At 43.5% G+C, this 23,276-nt stretch overlaps 1 protein-coding gene across 2 annotated transcripts; it reads left to right on the forward strand.

Moving 5' to 3' along the window:
* Window positions 1–2,874: 2,874 nt before the first annotated feature.
* On the forward strand, window positions 2,875–22,252 carry LOC137371761 (mucin-2-like). 2 transcript variants are annotated; one of them, XM_068034611.1, is made up of 4 exons: window positions 2,881–2,960; window positions 15,307–16,446; window positions 18,879–19,003; window positions 21,971–22,252. In XM_068034611.1, the coding sequence occupies exons 1-4, from the start codon at window positions 2,898–2,900 to the stop codon at window positions 21,975–21,977; spliced, it is 1,335 nt and encodes a 444-aa protein (XP_067890712.1). In that variant the 5' UTR covers window positions 2,881–2,897; the 3' UTR covers window positions 21,978–22,252. The 2 variants fall into 2 exon arrangements, with proteins under 2 accessions (XP_067890713.1, XP_067890712.1); XM_068034612.1 differs by lacking the exon at window positions 21,971–22,252 and having other exon boundaries at window positions 2,875–2,960; window positions 18,879–18,965.
* The last annotated feature ends 1,024 nt before the right edge of the window (window positions 22,253–23,276 follow it).

The raw sequence follows: 23,276 nt of genomic DNA on the forward strand, positions 1-23,276 counted from the left end.
GACAGTAGCAACATGGATACAAAATTGGCTGAGTGGCAGAAATCAGAGAGTAGCGGTGATTGGTTGTTTTTTGGACTGTAGGAAGTTGTGTAGTGGGGTTCCCCAGGGGTCAGTGTTCGGACAATAACATAAAAGCAAAATACTGCAGATGCTGGAAATGTGAAATAAAAACAAAAAGTGCTGGAAAATACTCAGCAGATCTGGCAGCATCTGTGGAGAGAGAAGCAAAGTTAACATTTCGGGTCAGTGACCTTTCATCAGAATTGGCAAAGGTTAGAAATAGAGTCATAGAGTTATACAGCACAGAAACAGGCCTATTGGCTCATCGTGTCTGTGCTGGCCATCAAGGACTTATCTATTCTAATCCCATTTTCCAGCACTTGGCCCATAGCCTTGTATGCTATGGCATTTAAAGTGGTCATCTAAATACTTCTTAAATCTTGTGAGGGTTCCTGCCTCTACCACTCCTTCAGGCAGTGTGTTCCAGATTCCAACCACCCTCTGGGTGAAATATTTATCCTCAAGTCCCCTCTAAACCTCCTGCCCTTACCTTAAATCGATGCCCCTGGTTATTGAGCCCTCCGCTAAAGGAAAAAGTTTCTTCCTATCTATCCTATCAATGTCCCTCATAATTTTGTATACCTCAATCACGTCCCCCCTCAGCCTTCTCTGCTCCAAGGAAAACAACCATAGCCTATCCAGTGTCTCTTCATAACTGAAATGCTCCAGCCCAAGCAACATCCTGGTGAATCTCCTCTGCATCCTCTCCACTGCAATCACATCCTTCCTATGGTGTGGCGACCAGAACTGTACACAGTACTCCAGCTGTGGCCTAATTAGCATTTTATACAGCTCCATCATAACCTCCCGGCTCTTATACTCTATGCCTCGGCCAATAAAGGAAAGTATCCCGAATGCCTTCCTAACCACCTTATCTACCTGTGCTGCTGCCTTCAGTGACCTATGGACAAGCACCCCAAGGTCCCTCTGACCCTCTGTACTCCCTAGGAGTCTACCATCCATTGTATATTCCATTGCCTTGTTAGTCCTCCCAAAGTGCATCACCTCACACTTCGCAGGATTACACTCCATTTGCCACTGCTCCACCCATCTCACCAGCCCATTTATATCATTCTGTAATCTAAGGCTTTCCTCCTCACTGTGCACGACAATACCAATTTTCATGTCGTCTGCGAACCTACTGATCATACCTCCTATATTCACGTCTAAATCATTAATGTACACTACAAACAGTAAGGGTCCCAGCACCGATCCTTGCGGTACACGACTGTTCACAGGCTTCCAATCGCAAAAACAACTCTCGACCATCACCCTCTGCCTCCTGCCCTAAGCCAATTTTGAATCCAATTTGCCAAATTACCCTGGATCCCATGTACTTTTACTTTCTTAACCAATTTCCCATGTGGGACCTTATCAAAAACCTTACTGAAGTCCATATAGACCACATCGACTGCACTACCCTCATCCACACCTCGAGTCACCTCCTCGAAAAATTCAATCAAATTTGTTCGACACGGGGGTGGGGAGGGGGGCGAAGTGGGAATGGGCACGAATGTCTGGAAATGCCATTGGGGGAGGGTGGGTGGAGGTGGGGGGGTTGGGAAAATGTATTTAATGGTCATTTAATTCAATTTTGTTGAAATTTAACTTACCTGGCCCTTTAATTTTTAATGTCCATTGAGACTTGTAAGCCTATTAAAAATGGTGCCAGTACCTGCACATTGGCGCCGGACGCTATTGCTGGTGACAGCTCACCCGCCCCCCTCCACATCATCGCGGGGGCCGGGTGCCACGGCCATGCAAATGAACCACCGCGTTTGAAATCGCAGTGGCTCCATGAGGCGGTGCCCGTGCAGGTGGGCATAATTTCTTCAGCCTGAGGGGTCTGGACAGAGTAGAGAAAAATTGTTTCTGTTGGTGGAAGAATCACGAACCAGAGGACACCGATTTAAGGTGATTGGCAAAAGAACCAAAGGCGACATGAGGAAAACATTTTTACACAGCAAATGGTTAGGGTCTGGAATGCACGACCTGAGAGTGTAGTTGAGGCAGATTTAATCATGGCTTTCAAAAGGGAATGGATAAGTGCCTGAAGGGATATAATTTATAAGGCTATGAGGGCATCGACAGGGAGGTGGGACAAGCTAAATTGTTCCTGCAGAAAGCCAGAATGACTTCAATGGGCTGAATGGCCTCCTTCTATGCTGTGACCATTTTGATTCTACATTACTGTGGATCTGGAGTCACATGCAGGCTAGACTGGGTAAGGACAGCAAATTGTCTTCATAAAAGGACACAAATGACCCAGATGGACTTTTACAACAATCCAGTATTTTCATGGTCACCATGACTGATACTCGCTTTTTCCTTCCACATTCATTTAACTAAATAACTTAATTTCCCCATACTCTATGGTGAAATTTGTACCCATATCACTTGATTGTTAGTTCAGGCCCCTAGATTACTAGTCCAGTAACATGACCACTATATTACTGCATTCCTTCAGGTCCAGCACCAGCAAAGATCAACTCGTGTTACTGTTCATGTGAATATCTTAATAAATCACCAATGAATCAGTCTGCTCAGTGTAGAACTTACACAAACCAAATAATCACCACAATAACTTTGTACATACTTCTACTAACTGATCACAATACAACAATTTAAATTTGGATAGCACCTTTAACAAAGTAAAATCTCCCAAAGTGTTTCACAGGAGTGTAATAATGTACAGGAAACTAAGAAGATTTCTGTCTGGCACTATATCATTATTTATAAGTATTATCTCAAACACCCTTCATTTTTCCGTTGGTTAGGTTACTAATTTAGGAGAACGTCAGTTCCGGGTGAATTTAATTATTGATGTCCAGGAAACTATGTGTCGCAAAGATTCTGGAATCGATCCGGCAAATTGTACACTGCTAACTAGCCCAGATGCTGTGAGTATTACAATGATTACTGTTTGCTTCTCTGTTATAATGAATCCTTTCTGAAATTATACAAGGCTTTGGTGAGACCACATCTGGAATATTGTGTGCAGTTTTGGTCCCCTTAGCTGAGGAAGCATGTTCTTGCCATGGAGGGAGAGCAGTGAAGGTTCACCAGACTGATTCCTGGGACTGATGTATGAAGAGAGATTGGGTTCGATTAGGCTTGTATTCGCTAGAGTTTAGAAGAATGAGAGGGGATCTCATAGAAACCTACAAAATACTAACAGGACTGGACAGACCAGATGCAGGAAGGGTGTTTCTGATGGCGGGGGATTCCAGAACCAGGGGTCACAGTCTAAGGACAAGGGGTAAGCCGATTAGGACTGAGATGAGGAGAGATTTCTTCACCCAGAGAGTGGTGAACCTGTGGAATTCTCTACCACAGAAAGCAGTTGAGGCCAAATCATTGAATATATTCAAGAAAGAGTTAGATATAGTTCTTCGGGCTAATGGGATCAAGGGATACGGGGAGAAAGTGGGAACAGGTTACAGAGTTTGGATGATCAGCCATGATGGTATTGAATGACAGTGCAAGCTCGAAGGGCTGAATGGCCTACTCCTGCTCCTATTTTCTTTGTTTCTATGTTTCCACTGAAAGCTTTATTGTGACAGTAAAATGGCACAATGAGTTACCAAGGAACATTTGAAGTTTAGTCCTCTGTCGGCTGATATTTCTCACTGGTTCCCATACTGCAGAAATCAATAAAGCACCCATCTATGTCTCAGCATTAGAAGGATAGTTTTGCATGGCTATACTGTCAGCATGGAACAAGCTTGGATCAGTGACAGGGCAGTTATACAATAAACTATAACACTGGTTTTGATGCAGTAGGCCTCGCCAGTGACTATCTTCCATTGTAATAAAAGCAAAATACTGCGGATGCTGGAAATCTGAAATAAAAACAAGAAATGCTGGAACCGCTCAGCAGGTCTGGCAGCATCTGTGGAAAGAGAAGCAGAGTTAACGTTTCGGGTCAGTGACCCTTCTTCGGAACTAGCAAATATTAGAAATGTCAAAGGTTATAAGCAAGTGAGCCGGGGGTGGAACAAGAGATAACAAAGGAGAACGTGTAGATTGGCCAAGGCCACATAGCTGACCAAGAGGTCATGGAGCAAAGGCAAACAATATGTTAATGGTGTGTTGAAAGACAAAGCATTAGTACAAATAGGGTGTTAATGGACTGAATATTGAACATTCCCAACTAGCTTTGTATCGTGAGCAAAGTCACAGTCACAGTCTCTTCATCTAAGTCACCAACATCCTCGGGGGTTACCATTGACCAGAAACTTAACTGCACAGCTGCATAAATACTATGGCTACAAGAGAAGGTCAGAGGCTGGGAACTCTGCAACGTGTGACTCACCCCCTGATTTCCCAAAGCCTTTCCATCATCCACTAGGCATAAATCAGAAGTGTGATGCAATACTCTCCACTTGCCTGGATGAGTGCAGCTGCAACAAAACTCAAGAAGCTTGACACCATCCAAGATAAAGGAGCTCGCTTGATTGGTACCCTGTCCACCACCTCAAATGTTCACTTTCTCCACCGTGACTGCAGTTTATACCTTCTACAAGATGCACTGCTGCAACTTGCCAAGGCTTCTGCAACAGCAAATTAACCCATGACCTTTACCACCTAGAAGGACAAGGACAGCAGACACATGGGAACACCACCACCTGCAAGTTCCCGTTCAAATCATTCACTATCCTGACTTTGAAATATATAGTCGCTCCTTCACTGTCGCTGGGTAAAAATCCTGGAACTCTCTCCCTAACATCACTGTGGCTGTACCTGTACCACAGGGACACCAGCAGTTCAAGAAGGCGGCTCACTGCCACCTTCTCAAGGGCAATTAGGGATGGGCAATAAATCATAGAACCATTTGGTAGAAGGTTATCGGAAGGGTAATGTTCCGACTTCGGGAACATACGTGTGTCCCATGATTGCATGGGCGGGCAGCCCGACCACACTGGCAATTTTCCTGGAGGTGACCTCTTAATTGGCTGCTGCTGGACCCGCTATCCCATTAAGGATGGTGGGTAGGATGATGATGCTGCTCGTCCAATCAGAGGGCTGACAGCTCTGGAGTCTCAGTGGTGCCAATGGTAGAGCTAGGCACTGCTGAGGCAGACCGGAGAACATGGGAAGGCCTCAACATGGAGGCACCCTTGAGAAGGCAATTTAAATTAAAAATATTAGGTGGCCAAGGGTGGTAGGACCCACTGATCAGAGGGTCCACTGGGACGGACATGTTTGGGTCCACCAGGACGGTCTTCCCTGGCAGCTGCCTCTCTTCAGGACATGGAGCCTCTGGCTCCAATGCTCATCAGAAGGCACTGAAAGGCTGCCTCCAAGCAACGGGTGACCTCCTCACGTGGCGGCATGGCCACTCCACCAGTGGCCCGGGGGGAGGCACTTAATTGAGCCTTTAAATATTCAAATAGTCTGCCTGCCGCCATTGGGCGGGCAGCCGTTCCGGCATGCAGCTGCCGCTGGAAAACATTCCCAGCAGCATGACTGCATCAGGGAGCTATCCCGATGTCGCACCCTGGAATTTTACCAGCCTAGCTGCCTCCCAGCTCATAACCCCGCGGCCAGTAAATTCCCGGCCATAGAATCGTAGAATGGTTACAGCACAGAAAGAGGCCATTCGGCCCTTCGTGTCCAGCATTGTCAGCGGCACTCACATCCCATGAATGAGTAAAAAACGTTTTAAGAAAATACAGACACAGGGAAAAGTGGGGTGGGGTGGGGGGAGGCCAGAGCCACAGGGAACATTTCTAATAGGGTAGAAGGTGGGAGAAATTAAATGACAAAAGGGATTACGGTGAATGGCAAAAGGATGTGGGAATCAGACAAGTAAAGAAACAGAAGAGAGGTCTAGAGGAGCTGTAAATGATTAAAGAAGAATCGTCACCACCAGCTGCAGCCCAAAAAATGGGAGCATGAATGAGTTTATGATTTGAAATTGTTGAACTCAGTGTTTAGTCCGGAAAGCTGTAAAGTGCCTAATCAAAAGATGAGGTTCTGTTCCTCGAGCTTACATTGAGCTTCATTGGAACAGTGTAGGAGGCCGAGGACAGAGAGGTTAGAGTGGGACTGCAGTGTAGAATTAAAATGACAGACGAGTGGAAGCTCGAGGTCATGTTTGCAGACTGGGAGGAGGTGTTCAGCAAAGTGATCACCCAATATGTGTTTGGTCTCCCCAGTGTAGAGGAGACCACATCGTGAGCAGTGAATACAGTACACTAAATTGAAAGAAGTACAAGTGAATCGCTGTTTCATATGGAAGGAGAGATTGAGACCTTGGATGGTGAGAAGGGAGGAGGTAAAAAGATAGGTGTTGCTTGTGAATGTGCCATGAGAAGGGGACGGGGATAGGGATGATTGAGGAGTGGACCAGCGTGTCGCGGAGGGAGTGGTCCCTTCGGAATGCTGAAAGGGGAGGGGAGGAGAAGATGTGTTTTGTGGAATCATAGAAATTTACAGCATGAAAGGAGGCCATTTGGCCCATCATGTCATCATGACAAGGAGCCATTAGCCTAATCCCACTTTCCAGCTCTCCCATAGCCCTGTAGGTTACAGCACCTCAAATGCATTTACAAGTATTTTTGAAATATTATGAGGTTTTCTGCCTCTACCATCCTTTCAGGCAGTGAGTTCCAGATCCCCACCACCGTCTGGGTGAAAATATTGCCCCTCAAATCTCCTCTAAACCTCCTACTTCTTACTCTAAATCTGTGCCCCGAGGTTATGGACACCTCAACCAGGGAGATAGGCCCTTCCTATCCACTCTCTCTAGACCCCTCATAATTTTATGCACTTTAATTAGGGCTTCCCTCAGCCTCCTCTGTTCCAAAGAAAACAACCCAATTCAATCTTTCTTCATAACTAAAATTCTCCTGTCCAGGCAACCTCCTCGTAAATCTCCTCTGTACCCTCTCAAGTGCAATCACATTATTCCTATAGCGTGGTGACCAGAAATGTATGCAGTGCTACAGCTATGGCCTAACCAATGTTTTATGCAGTTCCAGTATAACCTTCCAGCTCTTATATTCTATGCCTCATCTAATTAAGACAAATATCCCATATGCCTTCTTGACTACCTTACCTACCTGTCCAGCCACCTTCAGGGATCTGTGGATATGCACACCAAGGTCCCTCTGTTCCACTACACTTCTCAGTAGCCTACCATTTATTGTGTATTCCTTTGCCTTGTTAGCCTTTCCAAAATACATTACCTCACAGTTCTCCGTATTGAACTCCATTTGCCACTGTTCCACCCACCTGACTCGTCCATTGATATCTTCCTGCAGACTACAGCTTTCCTCTTCATTGTCAACCACACAGTCAATTTTTGTATCATCTGCAAACTTCTTAATTATACCCTCTACATTCAAATTATTGATATGTACCAAAAAAAGCAAGGGGCCTAGTCCTGAGCCCTGTGGAAATCCACTGGAAACAGCCTTCCAGTCACAAAAATGCCCATCAAACATTACTCTTTACTCCCTGCCTCTGAGCCAATTTTAGATTCAACTTGCCACTTTGCCTTGGATCCCACAAGCCTTTACTTTCTTGACCAGTCTGCCATGTGGGACCTTATCAAAGTCTTGCTACAATCCATATTGACTACAACAAATGCATTACCCTCATCGACCATCCTTGTTACCTCCTCAACAAGTTCAATCATCTTCGTCAGACTTAACGTTCCCTTATCAATTCCATGATGACTCTATTTGATTAATACGTATCTTTTTTTTAACGAAGATTTATCCTGTCCCTCAGAATTTTTTCCAATAATTTTCCCACCACCCAAGTTAGGCTGACTGGCTTGTAATTACTCGGTCTATTCCTTTCTCCCTTTTTAAACAGTGGAACAACATTAGCTGTCCTCCAGTCCTCTGGTACCACACCTGTAGCCAGAGAGGATTGGAAAATGATGGTCAGAGCCTCTGCTATTTCTTTTTTTGCACGCCTTAATAGCCTGGGATACATTTTATCTGGGCCTGTGGATTTAACCACTTTCAAAGATTTAAACCCTTGAATACTTCTTCTCAGACTATGTTAATTTCATCTAATATTTCACACTCCTCCTCCCTGATTGCAATGTCTGTATCATCCCTCTCTTTTGTGAACCATACCATCGCCCTCTACCTCCACTCACAGGCTACCTTTTTGGCCCCTAATAGGCCCTACTCTTTCTTTAGTTAGTCTCTTGCTCTTTATGTGTTTATTATAAATCTTTGGGTATTCCTTGCCAAAATCTTGTCATGCCATTTCTTTGCTTTCCTAATCGTCTTTTTAATTTCACCCCTGCACTTTCTATACTCCTCTAGGTTTTCTGCAGTATTGAGCTCTCGGTATCTGTCATAAGCTTCCCTTTTTTTCTCTATCCTGTCCTTTAAGCCCCTTGACATTCAGTGGGTTCTGGATTTGTTAGTCCAACCCTTTTCCTTAAAGGGAACATATTTGCTCTGAACCCTCACTGTCTCTTCCTTGAATGCCTCCCACTGATCTGGCACTGATTTACGTTCATGTCGCTGTTTACAGTCCACTTTAGCTAAATCGTATCTCAACATAGCAAAATTAGCTTTTCTCCAATTGAGGACTTTTATTCCTGGTTTATCTTGGTCCTTCTCCATAACCTTCTCCAGCTTCATTCCCTAGAACTATGTCCAGAACCGTCCTCTCTCTTGTTGGGCTTGCTGGACTGAAAAAGTTCTCCTGAATGCATTTTAAGAATTCTGTCCCTTTGTGCCTTTCATACTGATTTAATCGCAGTTAATATTATGGTAGTTGAAATTCCCCACTGTTACTGCCCTATTGTTTTTGCACTTCTCAGAGATTTGCCGACATATTTGCTCTTTTATTTCCTTCTGCTTGTTTGGGGGTCTATAGTACACTCCCAGTAGTGTGATCATCCCTTGTTTGTTCTTTTGTTCAACCCATATGAGCTCATTTGATGATTCTTTGACCATATCATCCTTCTTCATAGCTATCAGCATCAAGCTGGAGGTGGCACAAATGTCAGAGGAGCATTTACTGAATGTGGAGGTTGGTGGGTGGAAGGTGAGGACAAGGGGAATGCTATCATGGTTCTGGGAGGGAGGGCAAGGGATGAGAGCAGAAGGGAGAAAAAAAGGACAGAAACAATCGAGAACCCTGCCAACCATAGTGGAGGGGAATCCTTGGTTGAGGAAAAAGGGAGAGATATTGGAAGCGCTGGTATGGAAGGTTGCATCATCAGAACGGATACAATGGAGATGGAGAAACTAGGAGAATGGAGTAGAATCCTCACAGGAAGTGGAGTCTAGTCACAGGCAGTGAAATCTAGTTGAGGTAGCTGTGGGAGTCTGTTGCCTCATAGTGAATATTGGTTCATAGTCTATCCCCAGAAATGGAGACAGAGAAGTTGAGGAAGGGAAGGGAAGAGTCAATGGGAAACAAAATCCATGAAATTATCCAGTTCTGGGCGAGAGCAGGAAGAGGCACCGATATAGTCATCAATGTACTGGAAAAGAAGTGAGGGAGGAGGCCTCAGTAAGACTGGAAAATATCCCACAAAAAGGCAGGCATAGCTGGGACCCAAGTGGGTTCCCATAGCTACATATTTTATTTGGAGGAAGTGAGTGGAGTTGAAGGGAAAATTGTTCAATGTGAGAATAAGTTCAGCCAGGCAGTGGAGGGTGGTGGTGGATGGCCCTCTATTCAAGGAAGAAATAGAGAGCCTGTAGACTGTCTTCGTGGGTTATGGAGACTAAAGTGTTTTGATGTCCATGATGGAAAGGAGATAGTTAGGGCGAGGAAACTGGAAACTGTTAAAGTGGCAGAGGGCATTGGAAGAATCAAGGATGTAGCTGGGAAGAGACTGGACAAGAGGAGAAAAAATACAGTCGGTAGGAAAAAATCAGTTTAGTGGGGCAGGAACAGGCTGAAATGATGAATCTACCATGGCAATCCAATTGGAAATTAGGTAGATGCAGACTGTGCATGTTTTGAGGACTATGGGGCCCTGGAAAGGAGATCTTCAGAGGAGATGAGGTCAGTGACAGACTTGAAAATCATAGCTCAATGTTCAGTGGTGAAGTCATGGTCCGGGGGAGATAGGAGGAGGTTTCGAGTAGAGGTCAGTGCGCCAAACAACAACAGAGTTGTGGTGAATGGTCATTTTTTTCAGACCGGAGGGAGGTATACAGAGGTGTTCCCTAGGGCTCAGTACTTGGATCACTGCTGTTTTGATATACATTAATGACTTGGTCTTTGGGGCTACAGGGAACAATTTCAAAATTTGCAGATGACCTAGTTCTTAATTCGACTTTGCCCTGTGTTTAAAAAGGCCATGAAAAGTCATCATTTTCAAGCGTTTATTGTTCATCAGAGTACACAGTCTTACATAGCGTGCATAGGCATACCCAAATGCTAAGCAATTGTAGCTTGCACACACAGAGATGCAAACTCACACACATACACACACAAATGCACAGACACACACGCTCCCCTTTTTATATCCTTACAATAATTCAAAAAATATTGGGCCTTACTAAACCAATCACTAACTTACACCCAAAATCTAATACCCAATTACAGGGATGCTACATAAACAGTATCCCTGTTTGCGCAGGTTTCGATCGCCTGACCCACCTTAGATCATCTAATTTGACCATCAGGCAGAGCTGTATTTTAACACTGGAGATGTATGAAGTCCTCAATGGCTAATGATCCCGGAGTTTGAAGTTCAGCTCAGAGTGAAACAGAACATTGTAACTCTAACTGTAAGAATCTGCCTGAGCAAGAGGTAAAGAAAGGGATTTAAGGAGCACAGTTTGGGGTAAACACAAACAGGTTGGCTGTTATCCTCAAGACTTTCAACATTATCCAACATATAGAAGCCCCAAATGCTTGACAAGAGGTTCAGGGGCAGTAGTCCAGAAAGGGGGCTACATCTTGTTTCATTTGATTTAGGAAATTATTCACCAGAAAGTAAACCATTACAAGTGGGCTGAACCCATCAAACTGAGAACGATTTTACTTTGTAAAAGAATGCTGCAATTTTACCTTTGAACTTGCATAAAACAGCGCAACATGGGCAGAGTGTGCTTTCCTCATTAAAACTTCCTGCACCCTATCAATGAATGATTCATTTGAAATATGTTCCCTGTTATCGTGCAGTGATTATAAAACATAAAATACTGATGTAATATCCCACAGAGAAGCCTCAACAGTGAGGTGTTCATTTCTGCTCACTGAATATTAAGTGCTTTTGAGCGCAGGGTTACGGGAAGAAGGCAGGGAAATAGGACTAAGTGAATTGCTCATTTGGAGAGCGGGTGTAGACACGATGAGCCAATTGGCCTCCTTCTGTGCTGAAACAATTCTGTGATTCTGAGTGACTGATTATCTTAGAAGGTTCCTCAAATGAGGCCTTTTGGGAAGAACTTAAAAACAAAAAGGGGGCAATCACTTGGTTGGGAACCTACTACAGGCCTCCAAACAGTCTGGGAGAGATAGAGGAGCAGATATGTAGGCAAATCTCAGAGAGGTGTAAAAATAATAGGGTAATAATAGTAGGCAATTTCAACTTCCCTAATATCAACTGGGATAGTCTTAGTGCAAAAGGCTTAAATGGGGGCAGAATTCTTAAAATGCATACAGGAGAGCTTTTTGAGCCAGTACGTAGAAAGCCTTACTAGAGAAGGGGCGGTACTGGACCTAATCCTAGGGAATGAAGCCGGACAAGTGATAGAAGTGTCAGTGGGTGAGCATTTCGGGGATAGTGACCATAACTCTGTAAGATTTAAGGCAGTTAAGGAAAAAGATGGACCAGAAATAAAGGTACTGAATTGGGGGAAGGATGATTTCAATATGATAAAACAGGATCTGGCCAAAGTGGACGGGGAGCAGCTACTTGTAGGAAAGTCGACATCAGATCAGTGGGAGTCATTCAAAGAGGAAATAGTGAGGGTTCAGAGCCAACATGTACCCTTTACAGTGAAGGGTAGGACCAACAGGGAACCCTGGATCTCAAGAGATATTGAGGATTGGACCAGGAAAAATAAGGAGGCTTATGGCAGATTCAGAGCACTGAAAACAGTGGAGGAACTAGAAGAGTGTAGAAAATGTTGGGGGGGTACTAAAAAAAGTAATTAGGAGAGCGAAGAGGGGACATGAAAAAACACTGGCAGGGAAGATAAAGGAAAATCCCAAGGCATTTAATAAGTTTATTAAGGGCAAGAGGATCACCAGGGAAAGAGTAGGGCCCATTAGGTACCAAAGTGGCAATCTGTATGTGGAGCCGGAGGACATAGGTGAGGTTTTAAATGAATACCTTTCATCTGTCTTCACTATGGAGAAGGATGATGTCGTTGTTGAGATCAGGGACGGGGATTCTGATATACTTGAACATATTAGCATTGAAGGGGAGGAAGTATGAGCTGTTTTAGCGGGCTTAAAAGTGGATAAATCCTCAGGCCCAGATGAGATGTATCCAAGGCTGTTAAGTGAGGCAAGGGAGGAGATAGCAGGGGCTCTAGCACAAATTTTCAAATCCTCTCTGGCCACAGGAGAGGCACCAGAGGATTGGAGGACAGTGAATCTGGTACCATTATTCAAGAATGGTAGCAGGGATAAACCATGTAATTACAGGCCAGTGAGTCTAACATCAGTGGTAGGGAAACTATTGGAAAGAATTCTGAGGGACAGGATTAATCTCCACTTGGAGAGGCAGGGATTAATCAGGGATAGTCAGCACGGCTTTGTCAGGGGAAGATCGTGTCTAAGTAACTTGACTGAATTTTTCGAGGTGGTGGCTAGGTGTGTAGATAAGGGTCAAGCAGTTGATGTAGTCTGCATGAACGTCAGTAAGGTTTTTGATAAGCCCCACGCGGGAGATTGGTTAAGAAGGTAAGAGCCCATGGGATCAAGGGCAATTTGGCAAATTGGATCCAAAATTGGCTTAGTGGCAGGAGGCAGAAGGTAATGGTCGAGGGTTGTTTTTGCAAGTGGAAGCCTGTGACCAGTGGTGTACCACAGGGATCGGTACTGGGACCCTTGCTGTTTGTAGTGTATATTAATGATTTGAACCTGAATATAGGAGGTATGATTAGTAAGTTTGCAGATGACACGAAAATTGGTGGTGCTGTAAATAGTAAGTAGGAAAGCCTTAGATTACAGGACGATATAGATGGGCTGGTAAGATGGGCGGAGCAGTGGTAAATGGAATTTAATCCTGAGCAGTGTGAGGTGATGCATTTTGGGAGGACTAACAAGGTAAGGGAATATACAATGGATGGTAGAACACTAGCTAGTACAGAGGGTCAGAGGGACCTTGGTGTACTTGTCCATGGATCACTGAAGGCAGCAGCACAGGTAGATAAAATGGTTAGGAAGGCATATGGGATGCTTGTCTTTATTAGCCAAGGCATAGAATATAAAAACAGGGAGTTTATGATGGAGCTGTAGAAAACGCTAGTTAGGCTACAGCTGGAGTACTGTGTACAGTTCTGAGCACCACACTATAGGAAGGATGTGATTGTCCTGGAGAGGATGCAGAGGAGATTCACCAGGATGTTGCCAGGGCTAGAGCATTTCAGCTATGAAGAGAGACCGATATGGCTAGGGTTGTTTTCCTTGGAGCAGAGAAGGCTGAGGGGAAACCTGATTGAGGTATACAAAATTATGAGGGGCATTGATCAGTTAGATTTGAAGAAACTTCTTCCCTTAGCAGGGAAACCTGGGGGCATAGATTTAAGGTAAGGGGCAGGAGGTTTAGAGGGGTTTTGAGGAAAAACTTTTTCACTCAGAGGGTGGTTGCAAGTGGAATGCACTGTCTGAGGTAGAGGCAGGAACCCTCACAACATTAAGAAGTATTTAGATGAGCACTTGAAATGCCGTAGCATACAAGGCTACTGGCCAAGTTCTGGAAAATGGGATTAGAATAGTTAGGTTTTTGATGGTTGGTACAGACACGATGGGCCGAAGGGCCTGTTTCTGAGCTGTATAAATCTATGACCATATGACTCTATGGCTGTATGGTGTGAGAGTAAGGGGAGAGGTACACAGTTTATGGTGTGACAGTAAGGGGAGGGGTACAAAGTCTATGGTGTGACAGCAAGGGGAAGGGTACACATCATCAGAACCTAAGATCATAAGAAATAGGAGCAGAAGTAGGCCATACGGCCCATTGAGCCTGCTCTGCCATTTAATATGATCATAGCTGATCTTTGGCTTCAACTGCACATTCGCGTCCACTCCCCATATCCCTATCCCAGCCTTAAATATATTCAACGATGTTACATCCGCTACCCTCTCAAGCAGAGAATTCCAAAGATTCACATCCCTTTGAGTGAAGAAATTTCTCCTCATCTCAGTCCGAAATGATTCCCCCCTTATCCTGTGACTGTGCCCCCATATTTTAGATTTCCTAGCTGGTGGAAACAAATCTTAGTGTCTCTCCTGTTCAGTGCCTTTAGAATCTTGTAAATTTCAATGAGATCACCTGTTATTCTTCTAAACTCCAGCGAATTTAGGCCTAATTAACTCAGCCTCTCATCATCTCATCAAAACACTGTACAATTGTAGCAAGACATCTTTATTCGTGTACTCCAACCCCCTTTCAATAAAGAGGTATACAGTCTATGGTGAGACAGTAAGGGGAGGAGTACATAGTCCATGCTATGATAGTAAGAGAAGTGGGCTCACTGTCTATGGTTTGGCAGTAAGGGTAAAGGGTTCAATCTCTTTGGTGTGAGAAACAGGGGCTATGATGCTGCAAAGGCACTTTTCAGAAAATGTTAAAACTCTTCTTTTGCGACAGAGCTTCAGGATTTTCTGATTTGCATTCCCAAACCTGCTCTCTCAGTGGCCTCACTTTTCTGATCCAGTCAGATCGGTTCAGTGATCAGTTCCATTGAGGAAGCCAGCTCTTTCATTTTTGATGCTTCCCCTTCCACTGATTTAGTAATGCTGGATATCAGAAGGCAACAGCATTCCTGACGCCCAGTGCTGTTAAAATGTTAATGTTGGGAAATATGGCATGAGATAAAGTCCCGACTCTCATCTACAATTTGTCTTTGGGCAGTCCAGCTGTCCCTTCCATTGATATGCAATGTAACAGTTACCTGATGATAAAACAATATCCTGTGTTAATAAACCCCCTTGATGTTTACAGTGTCCTGGCACTCATGCAAGTGACCGTTAGTTCAATATTCCACTTTTGATGGTGATTCACTATTATAAAATCCGTTCTATTTTGGAGCAGTTACTGAATTACAATACCACCCTCTATATCTGTAGGAAATTGCTACTTGCATGAGTTGGGTCATGCTTGACGGGGACATGGTCACGAGTGTTGAAATAGAATGCAGGAACATAACCTTGGGAACGACAGCACCAACATCATCGACTCCAGCACCAACATCATTGACCCCCGCACCAACATCATCGACCCCGGCACCAACATCATCGACTCCAGCACCAACATCATCGACTCCAGCACCAACATCATCGACCCCCGCACCAACATCATCGACCCCGGCACCAACATCATCGACTCCAGCACCAACATCATCGACTCCAGCACCAACATCATTGACCCCCGCACCAACATCATCGACCCCGGCACCAACATCATCGACTCCAGCACCAACATCATCGACTCCAGCACCAACATCATCGACCCCCGCACCAACATCATCGACCCCGGCACCAACATCATCGACCCCGGCACCAACATCATCGACTCCAGCACCAACATCATCGACTCCAGCACCAACATCATCGACTCCAGCACTGACATCATCGACTCTAACATCATCGATAACTCCAACACAAAGATCATCGACTCCAACATCAACATCAGCATCGTCGACTCCAGCACCGACATCATCGATAACTCCAACACTAACATTATCAACAACTGCAACACCAACATCAACACAAACACAAACATCAACACCAACACCAACATCAACACAAACATCAACACCAACACCAACACAAACATCAACTGCAACACCAACATCAACACAAACATCAACACCAACACCAACATCAACTGCAACACCAACATCAACACAAACATCAACACCAACACCAACATCAACACAAACATCAACACCAACACCAACATCAACTGCAACACCAACATCAACACAAACATCAACACCAACACCAACACCAACATCAACACAAACATCAACACCAACACCAACACCAACATCAACTGCAACACCAACATCAACTGCAACACCAACATCAACACAAACATCAACACCAACACCAACATCAACTGCAACACCAACATCAACACAAATGTCAACACCAACACCAACAACAAGAACAACAAAAAAGAAATTACCACCGTTGTCATCGTCATCAGAAAGCAGTGAATCATCATCAGAAAGCAACGAATCATCAGGACGATGCAGTTGGAAGGTAAATCATAGATTTTAAAAAAAATTATAGCTAAATGAAGTTATGACCTTCAAAGTTCTGAAAACCCGTTTTAGTTTTAACAGTTTAAGTACGGCTGATTTTCAGTGCAAAAAATCGTGGAAATTGCTATGTCTTATTTTATGCTGCCTCTAAATTGCACTGATTCTGTCCAACCTCTGCTGAAACTGTCTGCCACTCACTAACATAAGAACATAAAGAATACAAGCAGGAAATAAGGCATAATACCCCTCGCTCCTACTCTGCCATTCAGTAAGATCATGGCTGATCTTCTACTCAATTTCACTTTCGCACCCAATCTTCACAACCCTTGATTTCCTTAATACTCAAAAATCCATCAAACTCAGCCTTGAATATACTCATCAATTGAGCATCCACAGCTGTCTAGGGTAGAGAATTCTCAACTCTCTGAGTGAAGAAAATTCTCCTCTTCCCAGTCCTAATTATCCCTTATCCTGAAACTATGACCCCTGGTTCTTGAATCTCCAGCCAGGGGAGATACCCTGTTAAGCCCTCGAAGAATTGTATATGTCTTGCTGACATCACATCTCATTCTTCTAAACTCCAGAGTATAGTAGGTCTACTCCACTGAAACTCTCTTTAGAAGACAGCTCTTTCATCGAGTGAACCTTCATTACACACTCTAAAGGCAAGTATATCCTTTCCTTGGTAAGGAGACCAAAACTGTACACAGTACTCCAGGTGTGGTCTCACCAATGCCCTGCACAATTGCCCTAAGACTTCCTTACTCTTATACACCAACCCTCCTGCAATGAAGGCAACCTACCTAATTGCCTTCCTAATTGCTTGCTGAACCTGCATGTTAACTCTCTGTGATTCATGTACAATGATGCCCTGAATCCTCTGAATCCCAACATTTACTAGTCTCTTCCCTTTCAAAAAATATCCTGCTTTTCCATTCTTCCGACCATAATGGATAATTTCACACTTCCTACAATATAGTTCTGCCGCCAGAGAAAACTGAAGCTCATACAAATTTCTTGAATTCGCACCTGTTCTGAATGGGCTATACATTTAAGCCTAACATTGAAGCATACCAGGATCCAAACTTATATTTAGTTTTTTTCATGATGTCTTTCTTAAATTTATTTTAATTTTTTGCCCATTGATATCTACAATGCATTTTCTGTCTCCATAAATGCATCTTCATTGTACTCGAATGATTTGCATTAAGAATTCCATGAATCATTAAAACACTTCATGAGTACATTTTCTGAAACATGTTATGCCAAATGTGCATAAAAGGTTGTTTGGGAGCTTCAAACTTTAATTTTCATTGTTAAAGAAGGACTTTGGCATGAGTTTAGCACTTGCCTGGTGCTCCAATTGTTTACTTTGATAATCCACTTATTTCACGCTTATTTTACATTCTGGCGATTGCTCATAATAATCTCAGAGAATCCAAACTTAAATCGTCAACAGGAAGTTCTGCATAAATTTCAGCTTAACTTGTTGGTTATTCCATTTCAGAAATTCCTAAACAAGTCCTTTGGAAAGCAGGAAACAGAGGGTGGAGCTATTTGAGTCCACTGATCACTGGTAGGGCAGAACATGCCATAAGTGGCTTGCCAGAAAATTATTGGTGAGACGCCTGCAAAATTCCTGTGTTAATGCCAACGGATAGGCAGTGCACCCATAATTTTGCAATTAGCTGCTCACTGCATATGAGGACCTGGCAGCGTCGAGAGGGTTTGGAAACCTCAGCCCCTTTTCTCAGAGAGAAAAAGGGTGGATTCTTATATAAAGCTGGCACAGTGACTCCATAATCAGATCACTGATGACAGCACTTGGTATCTTTTCAAACCCAGTGACTGTGACTGCTTAAACCCACAATGCACACTATTTCTTTCAGCAAATACAGCAAGCATCTTGCTCATAGTGAGGTCTCATAAATAGCATGTGATATCAGTGAGCAATTAATCTGTCTTTGGTGGTGCTGGTTGAGGGAGCAGGTGTTAGCCAGGAGAGCTCCCTACTCTTCTTTGGGTAACATTGTGGGATCTTGTATGTTCACCTACATGAGCAGATGGTCTCTGTTTGACATCTCATCTAAAGATTTGCACCACTGACCATACAGCAATCCCCCAGTGCTGCCCTGAAACTAGATTATGTACTCCAATCCTGCAGTGGAGATTGATCCCATGATCATTTGTCTCCAAGGAAGGTGCTGTATTACTGAGCTGAGCTGGCACACTAACACCTGAGGCAGATTTAAACCTGTCTTTGGAAGATATGTCACTGAAGCCTAAAACTGGACAATTGCAAGTTTGACTGCAAGTTAGACCTGATTGGTTAGTAGAGGCGGGTTCTTCAGATATTCTGTTCTAGAAATCTCTGTATAAAAAACCTTGTTTTCTCTGGACTGAAGATATAAATGATACATTTTAATTTAGAGATACGGCAGAAGGGGATGGTATAGGCATTGCAGGAAGAAGCATGGTTCAAGAAGAGGAGGAAGATGGTGGGGGCGTCGTTGGGGCCGAAGATGGAACAACAGACGACGATGGAATTACAACAGGTACAACATGTACAAGAGAGGAATATATGGCTTTCGTTCTGGAGGGGGATCTACACTTACAAATCACCAAGACAGAACATACATGCGAGTTAGGAGCAGGAGTAGGCCACTCGGCCCTTCGAGCCTGCTCTGCCATTCAATTAGTTCAGGGCTAAACTGATTACTCCACATTTCCACCTGCCCCCGATAACCTTTCACCCCCTTGCTTATCAGAAGGAACTGGAGAGAGTAAAATACAGATTTAGTAAATACCACCAGAGATTATTTGTCACATTTTATTTTTGTCTCATTTCTGTGGTCACTGTATACATAACATTAAAACTGGTCTGCAATGATATTTATCCCCACACGAGCAATATCCCAATCCCAGGTGCTTGCCCAGTTCCCATATCCCTTTATCCCCCTTTCATTCAACCTCCTATTTAACCTACTAACTTATCTTTAAGCTTTGACATGGTCTATTGTGTGGTTTTGTTGGCAGTAACATTTTGGGTTTGGTTTTTCTATTATTTTGATCTTGTATATCTCTCTACGGTCACCTCTCATATGCTGCCTTTCAAAGCTGAAAAACACAAAGTCTTTCTTTATAACTCAGTTCTCTGACACCACAGATCAGACTCACTTTCTGAACTGCCTCCAGGATTTTAATGTTTCTCTTTTGCCTCTCACCAGAAATGGTCACAGTACTCAAAGTGTGGTCTATCGAGAGCACAATAAGCATGAATTCGTCTACCTGTTTTTTTCATTCGTTCATGGGATGTGGGCAGCACTGGCAAGGCGAGCAGTTATTGCCCATCCCTAATTCCGCTTGTGAAGTTAGTGGTATGTCACCTTCTTGAACCGCTGGAGTCCACGTGGTGTAGGTACATGCACAGTGCTGTTAGGGAGGGAGTTCTAGATATTGACTCAGTCACAGTGAAGGAATGGTGATATATATCCATGTCAGTATGGTCTCTAACTCGGAGGCAACTTGCAGGTGGTGGTGTTCCCACAGACCAACTGCCCTTATTTGTCCAGGTCTTTAAGGTCATGTGTTTGGAAGATGCTGTAGAAGGAGGCTCGGTGAGTTGCTGCAGTGCATCTTGTAGATGGTACACACTGCTGCCACTGTGTGCTGATGGCGGAGAACATGAATGTTTAATGTGGTGGATGGGGTGACAATCAAGTGGGCTGCTTTGACCTGACTGGTGTAGCGCTTCTTCAGTATTGTTGGAGCTGCATTCATCCAGGCAAGTAGAGAGTATTCCTTCACACTCCTGACTTATACCTTGAAAGTGGTGGAAAGGCTTTGGGGAGTCAGGAACTGGGTTACTGGCTGCATAATTCCCAGCCTCAAATCTGCTCTTGTAACCACAGTATTTATGTGCTGGTCCAGTTAAGTTTGCGGTCAATGGTGACCCATAGGTTGGAGGTGGTGGGGAATTCTGCCATGGTAATATTGTTGAATATCAAGTGGAAATGTTTAGATTCTCTCGATGGCACAAAACCAAGTAAAGAAACAAAAGATGTGTCTGGGTGAAGTGCAAATGACAGGACAACAACTGCCAAATGCAAAGTAAAGGGATTAAGATAGAAATGGTGGGAGGAAAACAAAAAAAACCCCAAAAAAACAAACATCCTTTAGATGCTCGGTGCAATCTGGTGACAAATTGTGCAAGTTTCCCCATCTGTCTGCTTCATTTGTTGGAAAACATGCCACTGAAATGTTGCATTCATCTTCACCACACAATTGTTTAATGCATCCATGGCCTTGTCATAATCATCCCATTCTCCTGTGTCATTAAGTGTTTTAAATGTCTCCCTCACTGATGCCCGAGCATTGTAGAGCAACAAAGCTTTCTGTTGTGCTCTCTGCGCCAACCTCGCCCCATCGTGAAACAGGCCCCTGTTGTCCGCATAATCGTCAAACTCCTCCATCCATGTGCCCCATCGCACACTTACTACACTGGCATCACCATTGGGATCAAACTGATTTACACCTCTATTCCCAGCAGATTCTAGTCCACCAAAAGCCATACCTAACTGCAACCTAATTCAATATTTTAGTCCGCGTTGCCATTGTTGGATCCTCCAATAATGATACTTTATAAAACTGAGGCGTAACTTGATTCACAGACATTATTCAGCGATCTTTGCTCTCCAGATACTGTCCTTTAACATGTGCTATCTGACCTTTAACATCTGGGCCTGATGACCTCCTAACTAGTACAGAAAGCACTGCACAGTATCTAATATTCAAGTCGACATAACACTGAGTTATCATCATGACAGACACTTCCAGAATTAAACAATTAACTCAATGGTGTCACCATAAATACCCCAAGGTAAGTACACATCTTTTCCAACAACAGCCACTTTCTACACATGTATGCAAGACAAAGACACTTTGATTTTACCGAGAAGAGATTTTTCAGCTCACTCACTAACTGAATATTGATCACCAAAAACTTCTTAGAAATTTTCTTTGGCCTCCTTCGCTCGAGAGACAATGGGTAAGCGCCTGGAGGTGGTCAGTGGTGTGTGGAGCAGTGCCTGGAGTGGCTATAAAGGCCAATTGTAGAGTGACAGGCTATTCCACAGGTGCTGCAAAAAAATTTGTTTGTCGGGGCTGTTACACAGTTGGCTCTCCCCTTGCGCTTCTGCCTTTTTTCCTGCCAACTGCTAAGTCTCTTCGACTCGCCACACTTTAGCCCCGCCTTTATGGCTGCCCGCCAGCGCTGGCGAATGCTGGCAACTGACTCCTACGACTTGTGATCAATGTCACAGGACTTCATATCGCGTTTGCAGACGTCTTTGAAGCGGAGACATGGACGGCCGGTGGGTCTGATACCAGTGGCGAGCTCACTGTACAATGTGTCTTTGGGGATCCTGCCATCTTCCATGCGGCTCACATGGCCATGGTTATCTAGTATTCAGATAAAACTACTGCAGATTCTCAATGAATTAATTTTGCTGATTTAATTACAGAGTTTAAGAAAACTGAAGAGTGGATGGAGATAACAAGCAAACGTGAAAAACAGGGAGAAAATTCCAGATGGCTTAAAGAGTTTAATTTTAAAACATTATGTTTCACACTTAGTTAGAAGTAGGTTACAGTTTAATTGTTAGTATGTTAGAATATAGTTTATTACACTGGTGTTCTTGATATCATTACTACTCAGAAATATGCCAATTAACTAAATCATGTGATATATTCCATACCAGATGTCAATGTGAAATCAGACAATAAACAGAATATTAATAATTGTATCACTGTGGCTCTTTCACTTTTGTAAAACAATATGAGAGGAACTCATATTATTGTATCTATTGCCTTATACGGTAAAACTGTTCACAATCTGACTTCTTAACTGCTTTGTCCTGTTCTAATTAAACTCTAATTACCACAACCATTTTGGTTAGGCTGGCTCTGAATGTCTTACAAGGCCATTAATCAAATACACTACAAGTAAAAGATCAGAGGCGCAGAAAGTCAAATCGGCAGAAAAACAGCATGAAAACAATAAACTCTTCATTAACTCCTGATAACACTGAAGCTGAAGAAGTGTGTTTAACATAAACTGATACATGAGGCTTAATCTGTTCCTGTGAAGGTTCCAGATGTATCTATTACAGATTTTGGAACTGCTTTAGATATTCTCTTCGATTAGCATCATCAATGCCTCTCATAAGCAGACGTATGACCCTTGGAATCAGGAATTAACTTTTGCTATCCAAGATCTAGATATGTAACATGGGATGTGTAACAGTAAAATCCTCTGGTTCATATGAATTTAACAAATGATCCTTGTACATGAGAGTTCCTGTGCTGCTCTTTTCTTCCAAAAGGGAAATGGGTTACCACTTTAGTGAGATGAAGCCAGATAAAAGAATTATTAAGCTGCTTTGTTTTATATTCAATACATTTAATCTTACTTTAACTCATATCATTTTCTCCTTCTCCTGAAGAACTATCTCTGTAACTCTCTGGTCAGACCAAAGTATTCTCCGAACTTAGTTGTCGCCCTTCTTTATGTTGATAGACGGAGGCCCTTACAGCTTCCTTTGGCAGATTTTTTTCCAAGAGACCTGTAAGACTGGATGCTTGTTCCTTTTGTGTTCTCTCTGGACAGGAATCTGGCAGTTCGTCGCCTTACTCTTCCCCTAACCTTGCGTTGCCAGTTGAACTGGTCATTATCCAGCTACCACCTTCTCGAGTGGATTTCTACCTGATAATCTCATGCTGTTTGCACAAGCACATGTTTTCTCACATCATCTCATGTATGCATATTAC

This window comes from Heterodontus francisci, chromosome 7, assembly GCF_036365525.1.
Source record: "Heterodontus francisci isolate sHetFra1 chromosome 7, sHetFra1.hap1, whole genome shotgun sequence".
Taxonomy (NCBI): domain Eukaryota; kingdom Metazoa; phylum Chordata; class Chondrichthyes; order Heterodontiformes; family Heterodontidae; genus Heterodontus; species Heterodontus francisci.